This window comes from Cuculus canorus, chromosome 2 (genome assembly GCF_017976375.1).
Source record: "Cuculus canorus isolate bCucCan1 chromosome 2, bCucCan1.pri, whole genome shotgun sequence".
Classification (NCBI taxonomy): domain Eukaryota; kingdom Metazoa; phylum Chordata; class Aves; order Cuculiformes; family Cuculidae; genus Cuculus; species Cuculus canorus.
In genome coordinates, this window is record NC_071402.1 from 100,184,275 (window position 1) to 100,204,191 (window position 19,917).

General features: G+C 40.3%; 1 protein-coding gene across 1 annotated transcript in view; it reads right to left on the bottom strand.

The window, feature by feature from the left end:
* Positions 1 to 19,917, bottom strand: part of LOC104055762 (collagen alpha-1(XV) chain) — a gene marked incomplete at its 5' end in the record, with an annotated part of 137,814 nt that overhangs the window by 32,480 nt on the left and 85,417 nt on the right. Inside the window, 5 exon segments of the mRNA XM_054057883.1 lie at positions 236 to 274; positions 276 to 302; positions 4,885 to 4,977; positions 5,070 to 5,105; positions 15,887 to 15,955. Of these exon segments, the coding sequence (XP_053913858.1) occupies positions 236 to 274; positions 276 to 302; positions 4,885 to 4,977; positions 5,070 to 5,105; positions 15,887 to 15,955 (264 nt within the window).

Below are 19,917 nucleotides of genomic sequence, written 5' to 3' on the forward strand. Positions count from 1 at the left end.
ATTCTGATTATAGTTGAGATTCAAGGTAAGCCAACTCCTTTCTTTCTACAAATGTGCACAATGAATTAATTCACATAGAATTCAGTTTCTGCCTTGAGTACTTTCCACAGAGCTTATGCTGAAGTTAGCAGGAACATAATTCTAAAGCATAGAAAACTCAAGACTAGCTGATAACTAAAAGGACGATACTGAAGACAGGCAAAATCTGAAGATTTAATAAAGCGTGTATACTCACTGGAGGCCCAAGCAGTCCTTTAACTGCAGTAGAGTTAAAAATTCCCTCTGCAATCATTGAGTAGTAGCTAAAAACAGTTGTTAAGGAACAGGTCATTTCAAATACCAAATTGCTTCCCTAGGGCACATGTACATTTTTAGAAATGTTATAAGCAGTTAAAGCATCCCTTTATACCTGTGGAGAGGAAACCAGAAAGAAGGCCACAGAAAAAGCCTCTATACTTTTAATTCTTGATATACGTCGTGAACAGCAAAACAGCATTTGTTTCACACATTTATGTAAGGATCTGAGGAGTTCTTTTCAAAATCTTTAATTAAATGACTTCCCATTTTTTACATTGAAAAACTATAACCCAAATGTTGCAGCCTGACATAATTTCTGCTTAGTAAGATAAAGATCAGAATGAAGGTTTTATGTTCCAATATGTCACTGGCATTCTAAGATGGCGAATCTGTCCAACTACACTCATCCTGTTGGAGAGTTAAATTTATAATTGTACTGTGGGACAGGTCTGCACCACACTGTATGGTGGCCATGCAGTGATTTTTAAGTCATCTCTGATCATGCTACTGTGTCTGAAATCCATGAAACTAGCTTGGATCCTCAAACCAGTATAGGTCCTTGGATGTGGAGCTTGCATCTAAGCTAATTAGCTCCTAGTCTCAAGAAGCCCTAAACAGAGCAGTATAATAGCAATGCTGTTATACTGCTTCCTATCCTGGAATTAGTAAAATCAGCATTACCTCCAGGCATTTCTGCATAATTTGATCACAGAATCAGAATAATGAAGCTGGACAGGGACTAAATCCTTGGATATAATCTGGTCTAAATCTCATCCTCAGTGCAAGGTCTAATTAGATAAGGTCACTCAGGAACTTGTCCCAGTTAAGTTGTGAAACACCTTTAGAGGACGGAAATGTCATGATTGTTCTGAGCAAATGGTTCTAGTATCTGCACATTGTCAGAGTAAAATTTTTGCTTGTTTCTAATTGGAATTTTTCATGTTCCAGTTTATGTCTGTTGTAGTACTGTCATACACCTCCAAGAACAGGATGTCTCCCTCATTTCTAAGTAGTTGTAAACAGCAACAAATTCTCTCCTTAGCCTTCTACCCTCAAGGCTAGAATAGACATAGATCTCTCAGTGCTCTGGTCCCCTGACAATCTCGGCAGGCCTGCACTGAGCTTGCTCCATTATGTCATATCTTTCTTGTACTGGGTGTCCTCACAGGTGGTCATGATACTCCAGAGGCAGTCATATGAGCATCAATCACATCTCTCTGAGTTCACCAGTTTAAGCCAATTTTCCTCCTATTTTATCATTCCATTGCTCACTTCATAGGTCATTGGTTTGGCGATAATAATACTATGGGACAACCGCAATCGGAAGTGTTTGCTAAAGCAAGGGGTGTACAACATCCAGTGCCAATCCCTTGTCCACAAGACAAACAATCATTTTAGTCAGGAAGAAATTACCATTGGTGAATCCATGTTGGCGGCTCCCAATCAGATTCTTGTCCTGATGTTATGATTAGGCTTTCACTTTGGTTTCAGATAGCTGCCTTTCTGGTTTAAAATAGATTGTTCCTAATACTGTATCATATGGTCATGTGTTACAATTCAGGACAGACAATATGCTCCACAATTCTTTTCCACATAAATATTGTAGGTGAAAAGAGATCCTACTCAGGTTTTATCATTTGTTTCATTTCTTTACCTCCAACAGCCCCATTTATTGAGTGACAGTTTAGCCTTGTTTTGGATTCAGAGATATGAACTGAATATCCTTAGAGGTCTGAACTACTCCACTCATTTAGTAAGCAAGAGGTGCCATCTGTTTCATTATAAGGCTCTGTGTGCAGCAGTACTTTGCCATTCAATGCACTGAAAATATCTGAAATTTCACAAAGCCAGGTCACTGAGGTGTGACAATCTCTTCTGCTTGTAATCATGTGCAAATCAATGTTATCAGATCACAATCTTTTGCAACATTTCATTTGAATACAATATACAGGAACTAAGTTTGAGCTACCCTTGCTTTGAATAGGAAGTTTGATCATGTGGCCTCCAGAGATCAATTCCAATCACGGAGCCGTGTGTGATCAGCTGTCCTGTACTTTGAGGTTGTGTTGGCATCATGATTCATACAGAATAAAGCTTTTACTTTTACTGAGTTATAACCTGCTCCCTGTCCTCATGTTCTACAAAAACCCACTGGAAAAATTGTCAAATAAAAAGGCAATTTAAGTCCTGCAGGAACACTCCATCTTCCAGCCTGTATGAGCTCTTCACTGCATTATTCCAAGGGTAGCACAATGACATTGTTCCACTGTATTCATAGTCCTGTGTGATCCAGAAAGGGAACAGGACATGGGCTATTGCTTAAATTACAGTAATAAAAGAGTCCTCCTGCTGCAAATAGTCTGCTTTTTCTATAACTGGTGGAAGAAATCTAGGAGTACTGGGTTCACATTGGTTTGGTTTTTTTAATGTGGAATTACTTAGTACTCATTCTCTTTGGGCTTAATTGAAGACAGTGGAAAGAATCCCAAAGGCTTTGCTGAGCTTGGGATCACACATTTTGTCTATTTTATAAACAAAATTTTAGCTGGAAATGGAAATTTTGGGTGGAATGTCAGAAAACTATACACAGTGCTGAGGAAGACATGAAAAACAGAGGGTACAGGGGGTGATGATCAGAGAAAAGATTGCACTCTTCACATCCTGCATCCAGGTACACTGTTATTTGTCTTCCATCTTGATTGTCCAAGCAGCTTCAATAACAACAATTCAGCAACATAACTTTTCAACACATCAAATCAGTTCAAAAAGTGCTGACTACAAAACAAGGATACTTGTTTTTTCCTATTTTCTTTCACTATTACAATAGGAATAAACAGTAGTTTTTAGTGTCATTGTCCTGGGTTCAATTCTAAGTAAACCTTCAGCTTTGTATACAAATGGCATGAATATGTCCTTATTAGATTTACAGAAAGAACACAGGAAATGCAAAATCTTTTTACCATTTGCTTTACATCCCCAACTTTAGCCTTTCTCTAGGCCTTTCATTCAGTTCTTGTACCTAAACTATGGACGAATAATGGCAGGAACTGATAATTGTTTAAAAAGTTTATATTTAAATCCAGTAAAATTTCTCTAATCAAAGCTATTTCTGTGCTGTATCCAACTAAAACTGAAGTGATAAAATCATAGCAACAACTAATTTGTTTACTGTTTATCATGATTCAATGCATGAAGATGCACTGAGTATCAGAGATTATGCTCCAGAAGAGTGAAATGGCCAATATAGGATGAGAAATATTGATTTTGGTATTTTGGAATATCAACCAGCAGCAAAATAAAGGACATTATTTTTGCACAGAGCAGCTCAGAGCATACTTCCTAATCAACAGCAGGAGGAAACAGAGGAGGCAGAAAGCCTCTGAGACACACAGTGTTGGTAGGCACTACAGAAGCCTGGAAATGACCCAAGTTCCACTGTAGACCTCAGTTTTATCTTACCATGTCTTTTCACAGTGTCAGAAGTGGCTCCTGAAGGAATCAAATCCCTCAGTTCACATAGAGGCCAGGTTAAATGAGGAGGAAACCAAGGTCCACTTTTCAGTCAGTCAAAGTGCTATTGGCCAGATACTGGTGAGGCTTGGGATATGAGCCAGTTAATCATGTTAGATCTTAATATTCCAAGAACATTGAAACTGTACCAGCTCTTTAATTTATTTTGATCAAGCAGCATAAAATCTATTTAGTTGTAGCCACAGAGCCCATTGTAAGAAACTTATTTCCAACTCTGATAGATCAGTCCATTGGACTTCCATTGCCCAAGAAGTATTGTTGTCTTTGGCTATTCCAGTGGTTAAATTGAATGAACTAATAGACTCTGGCCTGGGGACTGATCTCTCTAACTGCCCTGTGGGTTCACTTAGATTTACCTCTGCTGCTCCACCCACATCAAACCAATATCCACATTGCAACAGCTGATACTGGTATTTATTTTAGTTCTCGTAATTCCATCTGCAATTGACAGTCTACTTGCAGTAGGTCTTTCCATATCTGAAGCTAACTACAGGAGATAAGACTGAGTCAATAAAATGTATTTGAATAAGTTAATCTTCTGTCTGAGCAAATGTATGGTATGCAAAGGTCCGTTTCTACAAAAATTAGTGAAGTAAATAAAACTCAATATGTCATATACAGTGACATATACTTACACACATTAATCAACTGTATCAAAATCCAGCATATCAAGACCTCAGATAAATCATCTGCTTAACACTATTGAGGATTTGAATTATATGAGGATAGACGGCTCTTACAGTACTGGCCCAGAACACTAGTTTGCTACAAATGTACATAATGCCACATGCATTATGCATCGCACTTTTACTGTAAGAGAGCTTACTTCTGAAGCTTCAAGGTATTTTGAGAAGGAAATGGGTTTCTCTATGGGTTTGCAATACACTATTTAATCTTTTCAAAACAAATCCTTGTGATACAGAGACATTTTTTTGTTTTGAGGAGTGGGCTTATGACCTGAATATTAACTGCGGAACTGGCAGTTTGTTAACCACTTATGCTCTCTTCTCTGTAAGCTGAGTTACAGTGACTTTAATGCTTGACAAACACGCGTACCTCAGATATTGCTATGATTGGTCCTGGTGGTCCTGGTGGTCCTGGTGGTCCAGGTGGTCCCACAATACTGTTCCCATCTTTTCCTGGTTCACCCTATTTCAAAAAGCATTACAGGTAGAAAACTTTACTAAGTACTGCACTTCACATAAGTTTTCTCAGAAAGGATGCAATTCACATAATCTTACCTGAGGTCCTGGGTCACCCTTCTCCCCTTTGGGACCCTGCATGTGATAAAAAAAATAAAATAAAAGTGAGTATACATGATTTAAAAGGAAAACTTGTGAAAAATGTGCTTTCTCTAGCCTCACAAAAAAGCCCAACAGTAAAATGCTGGTACAAAATTATCAATCCTCAGTGCTTTCAAACCTCAGACAGGGCCAGCTAGTTTCAACTCAGATTCTCTGACCTTTTGATGTTTAAAAGTATTTCCCAGCACATTGAGAGAGTTCACAGATGACCAAGAGCAAATGGACACACAACATTTCATTAATTGGGTACTAACTCAACAACCCTTTTTTCACTGCACTGAAATCAGACATGCTTAGCTGCTCCTTCCTTTTTCAGCATTAACCACCTCAGTTGTGTCCAGGATTGCCCAGTAGATTGGGCAGAGGAACACAGGGGAGCGAAACAGTCCATTTTTCAGGCAGGTTATTTCTAAATTAGGACAGCCCCTCTGTACAACTTACTGTTCTGGGAACACAGACAGCTCATCTGGCATGGGTGAAAGCAAAGGTGGGCAGGGGACGAGATGTGGGACTTCCCAACTAAAGAGCTCTGTAATCCTTGAGGTTTTTAAACATGAGAAATATATTAAAATCACCTATGAGCCTTTCCTCTAATTAAAAGCAGAGCTGTTTTCTGAATAATTAAGTGTAAAAGGAGCATCAGAAATTGGAACTAGTCTCTGGAGATCTGTATCACTTTTGTCTGGCAATGGAGGCAAGAGCAAGGGATATTCTGCTCCTGTGTTTGGTGTCTGAGGTAACTGCTCCAGGTTAAGTGGCACAAAACCCAGGCCCAGATCTTCACTTGCGACTAGCAAGTGCTGTTAAGTGATCACAGATTATGATAGCCCTACTCACTACATCACCAGGATGTCCAGCAATGCCAGGAAAGCCTGATTTTCCATCTGAACCTGGCATTCCCTGCCACACAAAATACACTATTTTCTCTAAATTGTATTCAGTTTCATACAAACAGGAGTCTACTACTCTTGCGAGGGACAAAACCTTCCTGTTCAGAAGGTTGATTAGCAAAGTCCCATGGGAGACAGTCCTTCAGGGCAAGGGAGCCCACGAGGGTTGGGCGCTCTTGAAAAAATGAAAATCCTAGCAGCTCAAGAGCAGGCCATCCGTGTGTTCTGGAAAAGGAGCTGGCGGGGGGAAAAGCCAGCTTGGTGGAAGCAGGGAGATCTCAAGAGGTGTCAACAATAAGAAGAAGCTCTATGTGGTTTGGAGGAAAAGGACAGGCATCTTGGGTGGACTACAGGACGAAGTGAGATCATGCAGGGAAAAAATCAGGAGGGCCAAGGCCCACTAGAAATAAAACTCGCTAAGTCTGTGAAAGACAACAAAAAGTCTTTCTACAAGTACGTTACAGGAAAAGGAGGACGAGGGAGAATATCCAGTCTCTATTGGATGCAGAAGGAATAACAGTGACAGGGGATAAGGACAAGGCTGAGGTACTTAATGCCTTCTTCGCCTCAGTCCTTTAATAGCAAAGAAAGTTGTTCCTTCTGTTTACAAATCCAAGAGTTAGAGGGGCAGATTGAGGCTCCCATGATCCAAGAGGAGGCGGTTAGAGACTGCTTGCCCAGCTAGACACCCCACGAGTCTATGGGGCCGGATGGGATCCACCCAAGAGTATTGAAGGAGCTGGCGGATGTCCTTTCCAAACCCCTATCCATCATCTTCCAGAGGTCCTTGGCTGACTGGGGAAGTTCCACTTAGACTGGAGGCTTGGCTGATGTTGTGCCCATCTACAAGAAGGGTTGCAGAGAGGATCCGGGAAACTACAGGCCTGTCAGTCTCACCTCAGTGCCAGGGAAAGTCATGGAAACAGGTAATCTTGCATGAAGCACATGCAAGAGAACCGGGTGATCAGGCCCAGTCAACATGGGTTTACAAAAGGCAGATCTTGCCAAACTAACCTGATCACCTTCTATGACAAAATCACTCGATTTATTAAGATACCAACCTTGCCACACAAAACTAAGTAGAATAGGCAATAATCACTCGACTACTGGATGGGGGAAAGGCTGTGGATGTAGTCTTCTTGGACTTCAGTAAAGCCTTTGACACAGTTTCTCACAGCATTCTGCTTCAGAAACTGTCTGCCTCTGGCCTGGACAGGCGCACACTCTCCTGGGTTGAAAACTGGTTGGATGGCCGGGCCCAGAGAGTGGTGGTCCAATGAGTTAACTCCAGCTGGAGGCCAGTCACAAGTGGAGTTCCTCAGGGCTCAGTGCTGGGTCCAGCTCTGTTTCAATGTCTTTATCAATGACCTGGGATGAAGGCATTGAGTGCAACCCTCAGCAAGTTAGTGGGTGACACTAAGCTGGGAGGAAGTGTAGATCTGCTGGAGGGTAGGGAGGCTCCTGCAAAGGGATTTGAACAGGCTGGAACCGCTGGCCGAGACCAATGGGATGAGGTTTAACAAGGCCAAATGCCGGGTCCTGCACTTGGGGCACAACAATCCTACGCAGCGCTACAGACTGGGGGAAGAATGGCTGGAGAGCTGCACGGAAGAGAAGGACCTGGGGGTGCTGGTTGACAGCCAACTGAACATGAGCCAGCAGTGTGTCCCAGGTGGCCAAGAAAGGCCAACGGCATCTTGGCTTGTAATCAGAAATGGCGTGACCAGCAGGTCCAGGGAGGTGATTCTCCCTCTGTACTCAGCACTGGTGAGACCGCACCTCGAATACTGTGTTCAGTTCTGGGACCCCTCACCACAAGAAGGATGTTGAGGCTCTGGAGCGTGTCCAGAGAAGAGCAACAAAGCTGGTGAGGGGGTTGGAGAACAAGTCTTACGAGGAGCGGGCTGAGAGAGCTGGGGTTGTTTAGCCTGGAGAAGAGGAGGCTGAGGGGAGACCTTATTACTCTCTACAACTACCTGAAAGGAGGTTGTGGAAAGGAGGGAGCTGGCCTCTTCTCCCAAGTGACAGGGTACAGGACAAGAGGGAATGGCCTGAAGCTCCGTCAGGGGAGGTTCAGGTTGGATATCAGAAAAAAATTCTTCACAGTAAGAGTCATTGGGTACTGGAAAAGGCTGCCCAGGGAGGTGGTCGAGTCACCTACCCTGAAGGTGTTTAAGGAACGGGTGGCTGAAGTGCTGAGGGACATGGTTTAGGGAGTGTTAGGAATGGTTGGAGTCGATGATCCAATGGGTCCTTTCCAACCTTATGATTCTGTGATTCTGTGAAAATATGGTTTTGAATGGACTAGGGGCAGGCTTGTGGGGGGCTCCGTGGAGTCAGCATCATCAATCCCATAAGCCATCTCTGCTGTCTGTTCCTCCTGGTGTTTTCCCCCTTTCCAGAGTAGGTTGTTTTTTTCTTAACACATCTTCATTCATTCTTCTCCACTGCTCCCACCTTCGCTTAGCAAAATGGTGAATTCTGTCACTTCCCCTCAAGATACATTTTGTGTGTTATTTACACACTTTTGTTAAGCGACTACCAGGATGGAGGAAGAGGATGGAAAGGCACTGAATGCAGACAGAGGTTGGTATGTGGAGCAAAAACTTTGATAGCCCCTGCTCTACTTTAATGTAGGACAGTATATTACTGCGTAAGTATCTGATCTTTTTACATAGATAGTACCATGAAAATCATAGAAAATTCCATTAAATGGTCAGTTCCAGCATCTGTCACAAACATCAACTGAATACAATAAATTACAATAAAAAGGATAGGAAAAACAAAACACGAACATTACTATGCAACTATAATATTATACACACATACTATGGCCATAATTTGAATTTTGTGCACTGGTTCATTCACATTTTCCATAATTGAAAAGGATAGAGTGAAACTACAAAAACTTCAGAGAAGTCCAATGGGAATAATGGAAAGTACAGAATGGTTTTCTATGTGAGGCCTGATGGTGTGAGCTATGACTCTTTAGCCTGGAAAACAGACAAATGAGGTGGATGAAGAATATTGTAGAGGCTTCTAAAAATAGAAAGTCATTAGTAATCACTTCTAACAAAGAAATAACATGCATCAATTGAAAATAGCTGGAAGAGGTTCGTGGGATGTATGGTTACATTAACAAAGCATCTTGTCCCAAGGTCTTATAAACTGTGGAAGTTTGCAGTTCCAGGCAGACAATCAAGTTAACTCATCTAGTTTGTGATTCAGACACCATTTCTAGCTGAGAAATGCCCTGAGTCACAAATTGTTTGGATTCGAGGAGGTCTCAGAACAACCATAGTATAATACTTGTCCTTTTGTAGGTCAAATTGCATCTAAACATTTGTTCAAACTTCATATGCTTTGAGATTGTTGGAGCCAGGATACTGGGGTGGATAGAAGCGACTCACTGAGAATTATCTAATACTCTACAGGAAGGTCTTAAAAGCAACAGAGTTCAAAGCATCCAAGGTCAAAGTGTCCTTCTCTACTATATTTCTGGTGAGATAGAAGAAATTAAAATTAACAGTTCACAGGATGCAAAAATCCTCTTCATTCTTATGCCTTTCTACAGAACCAGCAGTATAAAAGATGTAAGATGTCCATTTCATTAAGAAAGGATTTTCTCACTGTTATTTCTATTTTTTTTCTTGATCAGCAAAACATGTAGCTTAGCAATAAATACTCAGTTTCTTAAGGTAATTTCTGAAGCACTCTAATTTTTATTTTATAGACAAGAGCGTCATAAAAGGTATTTCTGAATAATTATGGCATTCAGTCTCCAATCAACTACTGGGATTTAGGCACCAAATTACTAGTAAAAATGGTACTTGGGCTTACATGTCTTCATTTCTTGTATCTATCTAAAATTCTGAGTATCTATCTGCAGCAAAGGTAATTGGGGCAAAGGAAATAAATTTGGACCAGCAGCATTTCTAAAACAGAATATTTTCATTTCAGGCATGTTGATACCTGCAGATCAGCTTTCTATAATTAAAACATTGAATAATTTCACAATTGATTTCCTAATGAAATTCATTTTGGAAGAAAAGATCCAGGATAGGTAAGATGTTTTATTGTAACTACTGCATCCAGAGACATCAGTCTTACTGACTCCATATTTTGAGAATGTAGCTCATGGGGTCAATTAAAAGAGAACTAAGATCTTTTTTTAACTTGAGGATTGAAGAGACAGAATGATTACTTTTCAGCAGAGCTGTAGTCACTCACTTTCAATATATGCATGTGTTTCAAATACATCATATCAACTTCAACAATAAAATTATTAGAACAGGGATGACAGAACAAAGGGCTTTTATGCATAATAATTAAGAAAATATCTATAGTCAAACAGATTAAGAAGAGTTAAACAACTGCCCTATGCATCAATGCATCAGCTTTAATTATCATGCTAATAAATATCTCTGTGAAATGGTAACACTCAAAATATGTATAGCAGATGGAATTTATGACAGAGTCCTGCTACGTTGTTGGGGTTTTTTAAAATAAACAATCAGATGCTGCTAGAAGACTATGATAATACTCTTGTAAATATTCAGCAAGCAGAAGGGTAGAATCAAAATTGTTTCTATCTTGTTTCCTGGAGCAACTCTTGGTTTCAGTGCTATCCCAGATGAAAGATAAGTCTTTTATTGTTTTGTTTCGTTTTAAATTTCTTTGAGGCCCAGCACCGCCCTCTGCTGACTTGTGCCTGACAAAAGTCAGCCAGAGACTGGCAAAAACAGCACAAAATACCAACAGAAGTTTTGGGTGGGCTCCAACAGGAGTCCAAACCAGAACAGACAGGAATTACGATTGATAGGGAAGATAAAAGAAGAAAGAATGGACTCCACCTCTATTCATTTCAGCACTAACACTGTGCAAAACAGTGTGAACTGGCAAGTTTCCCTGCTCCATTTGAGATGTCATGTCTACAAGCTGCATTGATCCAGAGCAAGCAGGTTTTAGGTTGCACACTGGTGCATAGGCTGATTTAGACAACTAGGACAAAGTTACAGCTTGGATGGCACAGGCTGCACATTAGGGAAAACTGTCTTTCCAAAGAGGAAGTGAAGCACCAAAAGAAGATATTCAAGAGTTTTTTGGAACCTCCCTGGAGGGCATTTATGGCTCAGTGAGACAAATCCATTTCTGAGCTAGTGTTGGTTGGTAACACCACCAACAGAGTGAAGTTGGACTAGGTGACTCCCAACGGTCCTTCCAATCCCTATTTCTGGAGTAAAATGATTAGCAAAAATAAGGCATATAGTAACAGCTTTACTAGTCTGGGGTATTTGAAGCATGAAGGATGTATGAAATATAACTATACCTTAAACTTCTCACGATGCATTAGCTCTTGTGATTTTGGATGTGGTGGTTGTTGTAATTTTGCCTCTGTTGCCTAGTGAAGTAATTTATAACCATGAAAAGTGGGTGTAAAATTCATCTCCATGAGAATTTTTTGTGTATCATAACCACTGTGATATCTTTGCTGTAGTGTACCTGATTTTGTAAGATACCAGAAAATAGTTTCTTGCTTTCCATGTCTCCGTGATCTTGGGGGTGAATAACTCAAGATTAAACAACTAAAATCTTAGTGCAGGTGGTGGTGAAGTCCCTTGGCTAAGGTTTATAATTATTTTCAGTGCCAGTCCAGCTCCTAAATCCTAGGAATCATGCTACCTGTTTCTGAAGTCTTTGTGATTCACTCACATGTTCGTGCAAATACTTGATTTTTTCACTCATACATAAGATTTTCCTCCAGCATTAAGAGAAGTAAGACCCAATGGGGAGACTTTTATTAGTCCTACAAGGTGAGCTCCATAGACTCTTTGATTGCAATAGTTCCGTAAAACAGATGCATGCAGTTATTGCTGGCAATGCACTTTCTGAGTAGTCAGTGGCCTGTGCTCTGTGTGTTTCAGGTGTGAGTTTCAGGAGGAGAGAAAGGGGGTCCCCCCATATATTGGTTTCACATTTCCCAGCTCCTTCAATGATGCTGTCGTTTCCCAGGGCAATGAAGACTTGAATTTGACATCACATTTAAAGTGCTGAAAAGAAGATGTCATGCATACTATTAACCTGACCTTAGATTATTGAGCTTTATATAGGAATGTAAAAAGCCTCTTCTTGTCTAAAGCCCCATTCTGCAAACCTGACCTTTTGCCTCTGTTTTTTCACCTCTCTATTTTTTCCTCACAGATTGCTTAACCACTAGCAGTCATCAAAGTGGAAAAATCCAGTCACGCCTGAACTCAAAATCAAAACCAAGGCAAAGCAGTCATGACACATCCCTTCTAGCTCCCAGCACCTTACAGAACGTTTCCTATCACTTTCTGGATAATGCCAGAAGGTCTCTTCCTGAAGCTTTCTCCTTCCACAGCATACATGGAAACCTCTTGGAAACCAGAAATGATATATAAATGAGTGACAAAGGGAAAACTGCCCAATGTCCTAAAAAAATAAACACCATGGTTACAAGAAGTGCCTTGGAATGAATGGTATTTATCCACTACTCTGGGGTGGACATGAAAATAATCCTATTAATACACATTCTGGGGTGGATACCCAGTGTAAATTTGTTGAATATTTAGTCAGTATATGAAATGTTAATCAAAAGCTGTTTTACCAGGGCAAAAATGATGGGAATATATAAGTAAAAACTAAATGTCACAAAACAATAACTCAGCTTTCAGGTATTCCTTTTTACATAGTGTACCTTTGGTCCTAAAGAGCCCATGCTGTCCATGTCTTCCTACAGAACCCTATAAAATGACACTGAATTTAACTGGTAAATAGATGTAGCATTTCATACTAAATATTCTCAGGAAAAAATGATTCATAACCACACCTGTTACAAAAAACAATGTTGGAGACCAGCAATATCAAACAGAGAGGTATAAAATATAAGCACTGGTTTAGATTTGTTTGTTCTAAAAAATAGTGCCTTTTTCTATATTATCATGCAAAAGAGCTAAAGATATTTTTTAATTTGCCTCCTTGGCTAAAAATTAAGATATGTTACTTGTTCAAAAGCAACACGACATTGTCATGCTAGGTGTAAAAAGTGGCTTGAAAATGAACATTTGGGGATACAAATTCCTCTCTTGTCTTTATATGGTGACATCAATTTTAAAAGTACATTAATCACTCTCTGGTGGTAAAATTAACAACGGTTCGTTATTGATCATTTTAGAAAAGTGGAGAGAACAAAGAATTCACACAGCTTTCTGGAATATGAAGATTAAACACAAATGAATGAACACCTATAAAACTTTACACAGATCTGTGGAAACCCTGGAATGATAGCTAACCTATGGACAAAATGGATTTTTACTTCTACTTCAAAACATAACTACTATTTTCTCATAGAAGATTAATAAAAAATTCGACAGATAAAAATATAATGCAAATACTCATCATTTATTTCCTAGCAGCTGCTTTGAGTTACAGCTATCTTAGGGAGCAGATACTTTTTTTCCCCTCAAACACAATCAGGTACCACTGGAGTTGTTACAGGGTGTAGAAGTTCATAATATTTTAATATTTATTATAATTTAATACCATGAGTATGTATAGCAATTTTCATGATCACAGGAATGTTCTTATCTACCTCCTTTAGTGAACTGAACATTGTGGAGTGACTAAGCAGCAGCAGGAAAAAAAAAAAAATCCAAGTTTTTGTTCAGCTGCAGTAAGACATTTTTTCAATATTTATAGCTGAGTGACTTGGAAAGAATGCCTGTTACAAACCCCAAAAAATAAACGTAAGGCTGTCATTTAGGCAGGTGCAAAAATGACAGGCTTTGGACTGGTTTTGGACATCTCATTTTGAACCACAAGCTTGTCTCAGCTAACAATTCTATTCTTATTTTCATACTGAAATTTTTTGTACCATTTTCCTTAGTACCTAGGAAAAGATATTAAAATTGAGTCAGCTTTAAACTTCAGTGACTCACAGAATTAGTAGTACTTCAAAACTAGCATAGTAAAAGAGCTTCTAAAACTTGCACCTGTCTATAGTGTTCCGTTCATTTTGATGATTCATTAGAATTTACAGAAACAGGGTTGCACAGGGGCCTCTGGAGGCTGTCTAATCCACTCACCCTCTTTAAGCAGGACAGCTTTAGATCCGGTCAGTCGTGGCCCTGTCCATCAAAGCCTAGAAAACTTTCAAGGCTTTCAGAGCTTTCACAACTTCTCTGGCCAAACTGCCCCCATTCTGCACCAGCCTCCTAGTGAAGAGATTATACCTAAGGGTTTAGTCTGGACAACCTCAAGCTGCAACAGTGACCACTGCACCTTGTTGCACTATCTGGTTCTACACGGAATATTCTATTTCCTCACATTTGCAACTGCCCCTCAAAGACTTGTAAGCAGCTGTTACATCATGCCTTTTTCTCCTTTTTGCCAGACTAAATCATTTGAGCTGTCAGTTTCTCCCCACTTGGACATACACTGATGTCCAAATGGAGATCCGTGACAAGTGGTATCCCTCGGAAGTCTGTACTGGGAATGGTGCTGTTTAATATTTTCATTGATGATATAGACAGCGAGATTGAGTGCATCCTCAGCAAGTTTGCAGATGACATCAAGTTGAGTGGTGCAGTTGTTGCACCAGAAGGACAGGATGTCATCTAAAGGGACCAGGAAAAACTGGAGAAATGGGCCTGTGTGAACCTCCTGAGGTTCAACAAGGTGAAGTGCAAGGTCCTACACCTGGGTCAGGGCAATCCACAATTTCAGTACATGATGGGGGATGATGTGATTGAGAGCAGCCCAGTGGAGAAGGACTTGGGTGTGCTGATTGATGAGAAACTTAACATGAACTGACAATGCACACTTGCAGCCCAGAAGGTCAACAGTACCCTGGGCTGCATCAAAAGAAGCATGGCCAGCAGGTCAAGAGAGGTGATTCCATCCCTCTATTCCACTCTATACCCCACCTGGAATATTGTGCCCAGTTCTGGAATCCTCAACATAGGAAGGCTATGGAATTGTTGGAATGGGTCCAGAGGAAGGCTACAAGGATGATCAAGTATGATCAGAAGGCTGGAGCACCTCAGCTATGAGAACAGGCTGAAGGAGTTGGAGTTGTTCAGCGTGGAGAAGAGAAACCTCTAAGGAGACTTTATAGTGACCTTCCAGTACCTGAAGGAGGTGTACAAGAAAGCTGGGGAGGGACTTCTTAGTGGGCATGGAGTGATAGGATGAGGGGGATGGCTTTAAATTGGAGGAGGGAAGGTTTATATTAGACATTAGGAAGAAATTCTTCATGATGATGGTTGTTAAGCGCTGGCCCAGGTTGCCCAGGGAATTTGTGGATGCCCCATCCCAGGAAGCATTCAAGGCCAGGTTGGACAGGGCCTTGAGCAGCCTGGTCTGGTGGGAGGTGTCCCTGCCCATTGCAGGGGGGTTGGAACTTGATGACATTCAAGGTCCCTTTCAACCCAAACCATTCTGCAATTCTATGATTCTATGATTGGCGAACTGTAACATTTCAGTTTCATTACCATATGTAATTAACCTTCATTTGCAAGAAGGGCATTTATTAGAGTAAAGAAGTAGAGAGCTAGATAACATAACCCTCCCTATTTCATCCTTTAATCTCTCAAAAATATACCATAACAGAATCTAGAAATAATCAGTTCCATGTGTCAGAGAAATACCATTCAGATCTTTGGAGTACACAGTTATTGTAATGTCATTCTAGAACATTTGAATCCAGTGCAGAGCAGTGACTGTGAGTGTATAGCTGACTGAGGCTATGCATTTCCAAAAAGCAGAGAGGAGGACATTTTTGTTTCTGAAAAAAAAAAATGCCAATAATAAAAAAATTTCCCCTCCCCCAGAGCATTCACTTACCTTTGGCCCTCTTGATCCTGGAATTCTGGACTCACTTAACAGGCCAAAGCTACCCGATCCTTCCACATCCTAATGGGAGAGAAAAAATGCTACAGAATGTAAGAACTAATCTGCCCCCACTCCCTTTTTTCTAACTGCTCTGTTTTCTAGAGTCCTGTAAAAACCTCATAAGGTACTAAATACAAACATGCATGAGGTTCTGCAGACAGGCTCCACTGAAATGTGATAAGGGCATGTTGATCTTCCTTACAGAATCCTCTGGCCCTTACAGTCCTGCCAATTTGACACCATTTCTCCAGCCCTTCAAGCTGTGCGGGAGTGAGGCAGCATCTCAGTTTTGAGTATATACTGTATTTCAGACTGCTGCAGCAGTATTTTCTTTTTACCTGCCACCTGGCTACTAAAATACTGTAATGACTAGTAAGGGTTATGTAATTGATTTAGGGCAGGGAGAACTTGGAGGCAGCTTAAAAGCAGAAATCATTATTCAAAAATTAAGATCTTTACTGATTCTCACAGTTGAATGTTGAACTCCTGCTAAAATACAGCTTACTGAAATGAAGTGGAGCAGAAAAAAAGATGTTCTACCACAAAACTGTAGAAATAATTATGCTGGAAGGGATCTCAGAGGCTGCCTTGTTCAACCTCCTCCTGAAAGCAGCATCAATAGTGAATTCAAATCAGGTTGCTTATGGCTTTGTTACCTCAGGTCTTGCAGCCCTCCAGAAATGGAGTTTCTGCAGCTTCTCCAAGCACTTATTTCAGTGCTTGGCTCTCATCAAGGTGAAAAATAGTTTTACTTCTATCAAGTCAGAACCTCCTCTGTTTCAATTTATGATTCTTGTTGCTCATCACTCTGTGCCCCACTGTAAAGATTCTGTTTGTGTGCCTTCTCAATAAACTTCTTTTAGGTATCAGAAGGCTGCTTAAATGCTTAAGCCTTCTCCATACTAAGCAAGCTCAGTTCCCTAAATTTCTCCTCATAGGTCAAGTGTTCCAGCCACTGACCCTCTTCTGCCTTCAGAAAGATCTCTGTGAAGTGGAAGACCTTGAGAACAGCATCGACATTTCTGGTGGAGATTTTCTAGGCATTTTAAAGGACTACGCTGAAAACAGTAACTGCAACGTTCCAAACCCATGACAGAACCAGGAACTGCTGGTCACATAGCAGCCAAAGAAATAAAATTGCAATCTGTCACAATTGCCCACTTTACCCTCCCAGCACCATCCCAGCTACATGTTCCTGTCCCTTGCCTTATGCCTAATTTAGAACTTGGCTGACTGTGCTTCAAACCATCTGCATGAACCATACAAGCAGGAAACTGCTCTCTTGCTTTTAGCTGCAGTTTTAAATGCAGCTGTGCTGGCTTAGGTGTTTCATTTCTCTGAAAAGGGAAAATTTTGATATTTATTTACTCCTGTTCCTTTCTTAGAGCCATACAGCCTTTGTTTTCAAAATCTGTGTCATGTGTTGAATACTCTCACTTTCCTTTGAGCCACTTAAAATCACTAAAATGTCAGAAAATACATTGTCTCTTGGGGGTGGAATGGTACTCTAAAATTTTAGTAAATTAAATTGTCTTGTGGAAGGATTGATGGAACCTCGGATGTTAGTGCATGTGAAGGGCAAGCATGTGCCATGAACAGCTGCATATGCAAGGAGAAAATGGAACAAAGCAGAATCTCCATGTCTTAGTGACAATGAACTCTTGTATCAGCTTATCATCTTTAGAGGAGCTATGCTTCTTGCCTACTTAGCTTTTTGCTAGTTAGTGACTTGAAATGGCTCAGATTACCATAGATATGATGCTCTCTGGAGATGGTGTAAGGTGAAGGGTGGAAGCCCAATTAGATCAATTTAAGCTCTTATGGAGTGACAGCTTAATCCCAAAGTTATGGAAAACATCAACTGATCTGACTCCAGTGAAAGAGACTTTTCATTCTTTTGCCCTTCTCCACCAACTCCACAAAAGCAAGAGTAAGAGAAGCAGAAGGAGTGCACAGCTGGAATCTTGTCCTTCCTTTTAGGGACCAGGGTGGGATACACTGAGTCAATAGTTTGGCTCAAGTCCTTTCATGCAAATTCACCTGAGACTGAATGTTATTCAGAGTTTCATTTTGTTCCTCCATCAGCCATCATTGTGTCAAATATCAGCAGAAAATCTACTGATATTCTGTTTAGCCTGTTTAACCCAACTCTTACTACTTTGGTTAAACCACAAGCTGTGTTTCTGTGTCCTTCTTTCCCTTGCCTCCACTGTGCCAAAATATCTTTCACTTTAAGAGAGTGCTTGTTGCCTGCTTTATACAAAGCACACCATTGCTTTTGACATCTGCATGTTTTTAATGGGTTTACCAGGTACCTTCTGCAGCTCAAACTGTACTTTTGGCAAGCATAAATGCCAGGAAACCCCACGCCATTTGGTTTTTGCACATAGCTGTTCACAGCTGCTAACAAGTGCTAACATGAATGTTTTGCAGAAACAGCCTCACAGCAACAAACAGACTGCTAACCAAAAGGTAGTGTCATCCTACCAAACCGGCAGATCATGGTGCTGCCTTAGCAGATGGCAGGGGTGGGCATCCAAAAGATCAGCTAGAACTAGGAAGTGTGTTAACAATAATACTCTCAGAAAAATTACAATCATGCTAATTCTGTTTGGGCTAGATGAAGTTAAAGATTAAGCCAGTCAAGATACTATTGCTGCAGTTAAATCTGGGATCTGTGTTTGTATCCAAGAAGTGGGGACTTCAATTTTTCACTTCCTCCTGCTCATCTGCTAACTTTTCTCCTCTGAGACTTAGGTATCAGAAGTGGCAGAGCTTGATACTAAGTACCTACCTGCAGAGGAACTCTTTGGTGGCATAATAAAGCAAAGTTGGCTTCTACTTATATTGAGTGAATGGGGGCAAATGGAGAATCTCTTGGCTCTAGTTTCTCAAGAGTCACAGAAGATGACTTTAAGTCAGAGAAGCCATCATCCTGGGCTAAAACTCAGACCAGGGATGAAGATTTGGCTTACTAGCAGTCCTGATCTCATTCTTTCATGTACATATTTATTCAGGGGAGATTTTATACCTGCCTTTATAGTGTGCCTAAGTTAACACAACATTTGTACACTTAGACTTTTTGCTGTTCCTTGCTATTGGTTGCACTGCTGGTAATTAAGAACTTGTGAACTGTTGGAGAGATTTTTTCATCCGCTGAAATCCACTAACATCAGTGAGATTATTAACCGGTAGTGTATATAGTACAATATTATTTAGTCAGACATGAAGAATCAGAACGTGTCTCTAAATAAGCATCAGAGGTCACTTCTGTACTTGGAGCACCCAAAAAGTCTCTTGAGTAAAGAAAAGAGAAACAAATATGTAGTAGAAAAGATATTAGGAGAAAGGTGTGTGAGTAAATGGTATCTTTTAAACATCTCTTTACTGAGCATTGATGTAGGCAATTTGTTCACTTCTCTTCACCAAGATATTAAAGCAGCAGCTGTAGCCCTTGAACTTCAGTGTGCTCCCTTTGCTCATCTGCACTAAAAAGCCCTTTTTTGTTCCAAAAATATTATCTTTATGAGCAATTCTCAAATGACATGGAAAACTCGTCTTGAGCTGGCCAGATCTCATATTTTAAAGTGGTGAAGGTATTATTTTCAGAAGCAGGAAGAGTAGCATCTGGAATTTTCTACTGAGTAGAACAAACCATGAGGTCAGAAATGTCCAACATGTGTCTCTGTATTTACATGTTATGCAAGTGACATGCCTAAACTAAACTTTGTCCTAAAGAATGACAGCATGGGAAAAGTCACAGCTTAAGATGGACCTGCAGTTTGACTTTAATGAATACTGTCAGGTCTCTGTATATATTTAGATCATTGATTTAAATTATTCACATAAAAAAAATTGTTGAAGAAATTTTCCTTGTAGCACAGTATTTAAGTATTTTATATTATCAATAATGTAAGCATACAAAAAATAACATTTGTACACTGTTATTAGTAAAAAAAATCCACTACAAAGAAACTACTTCT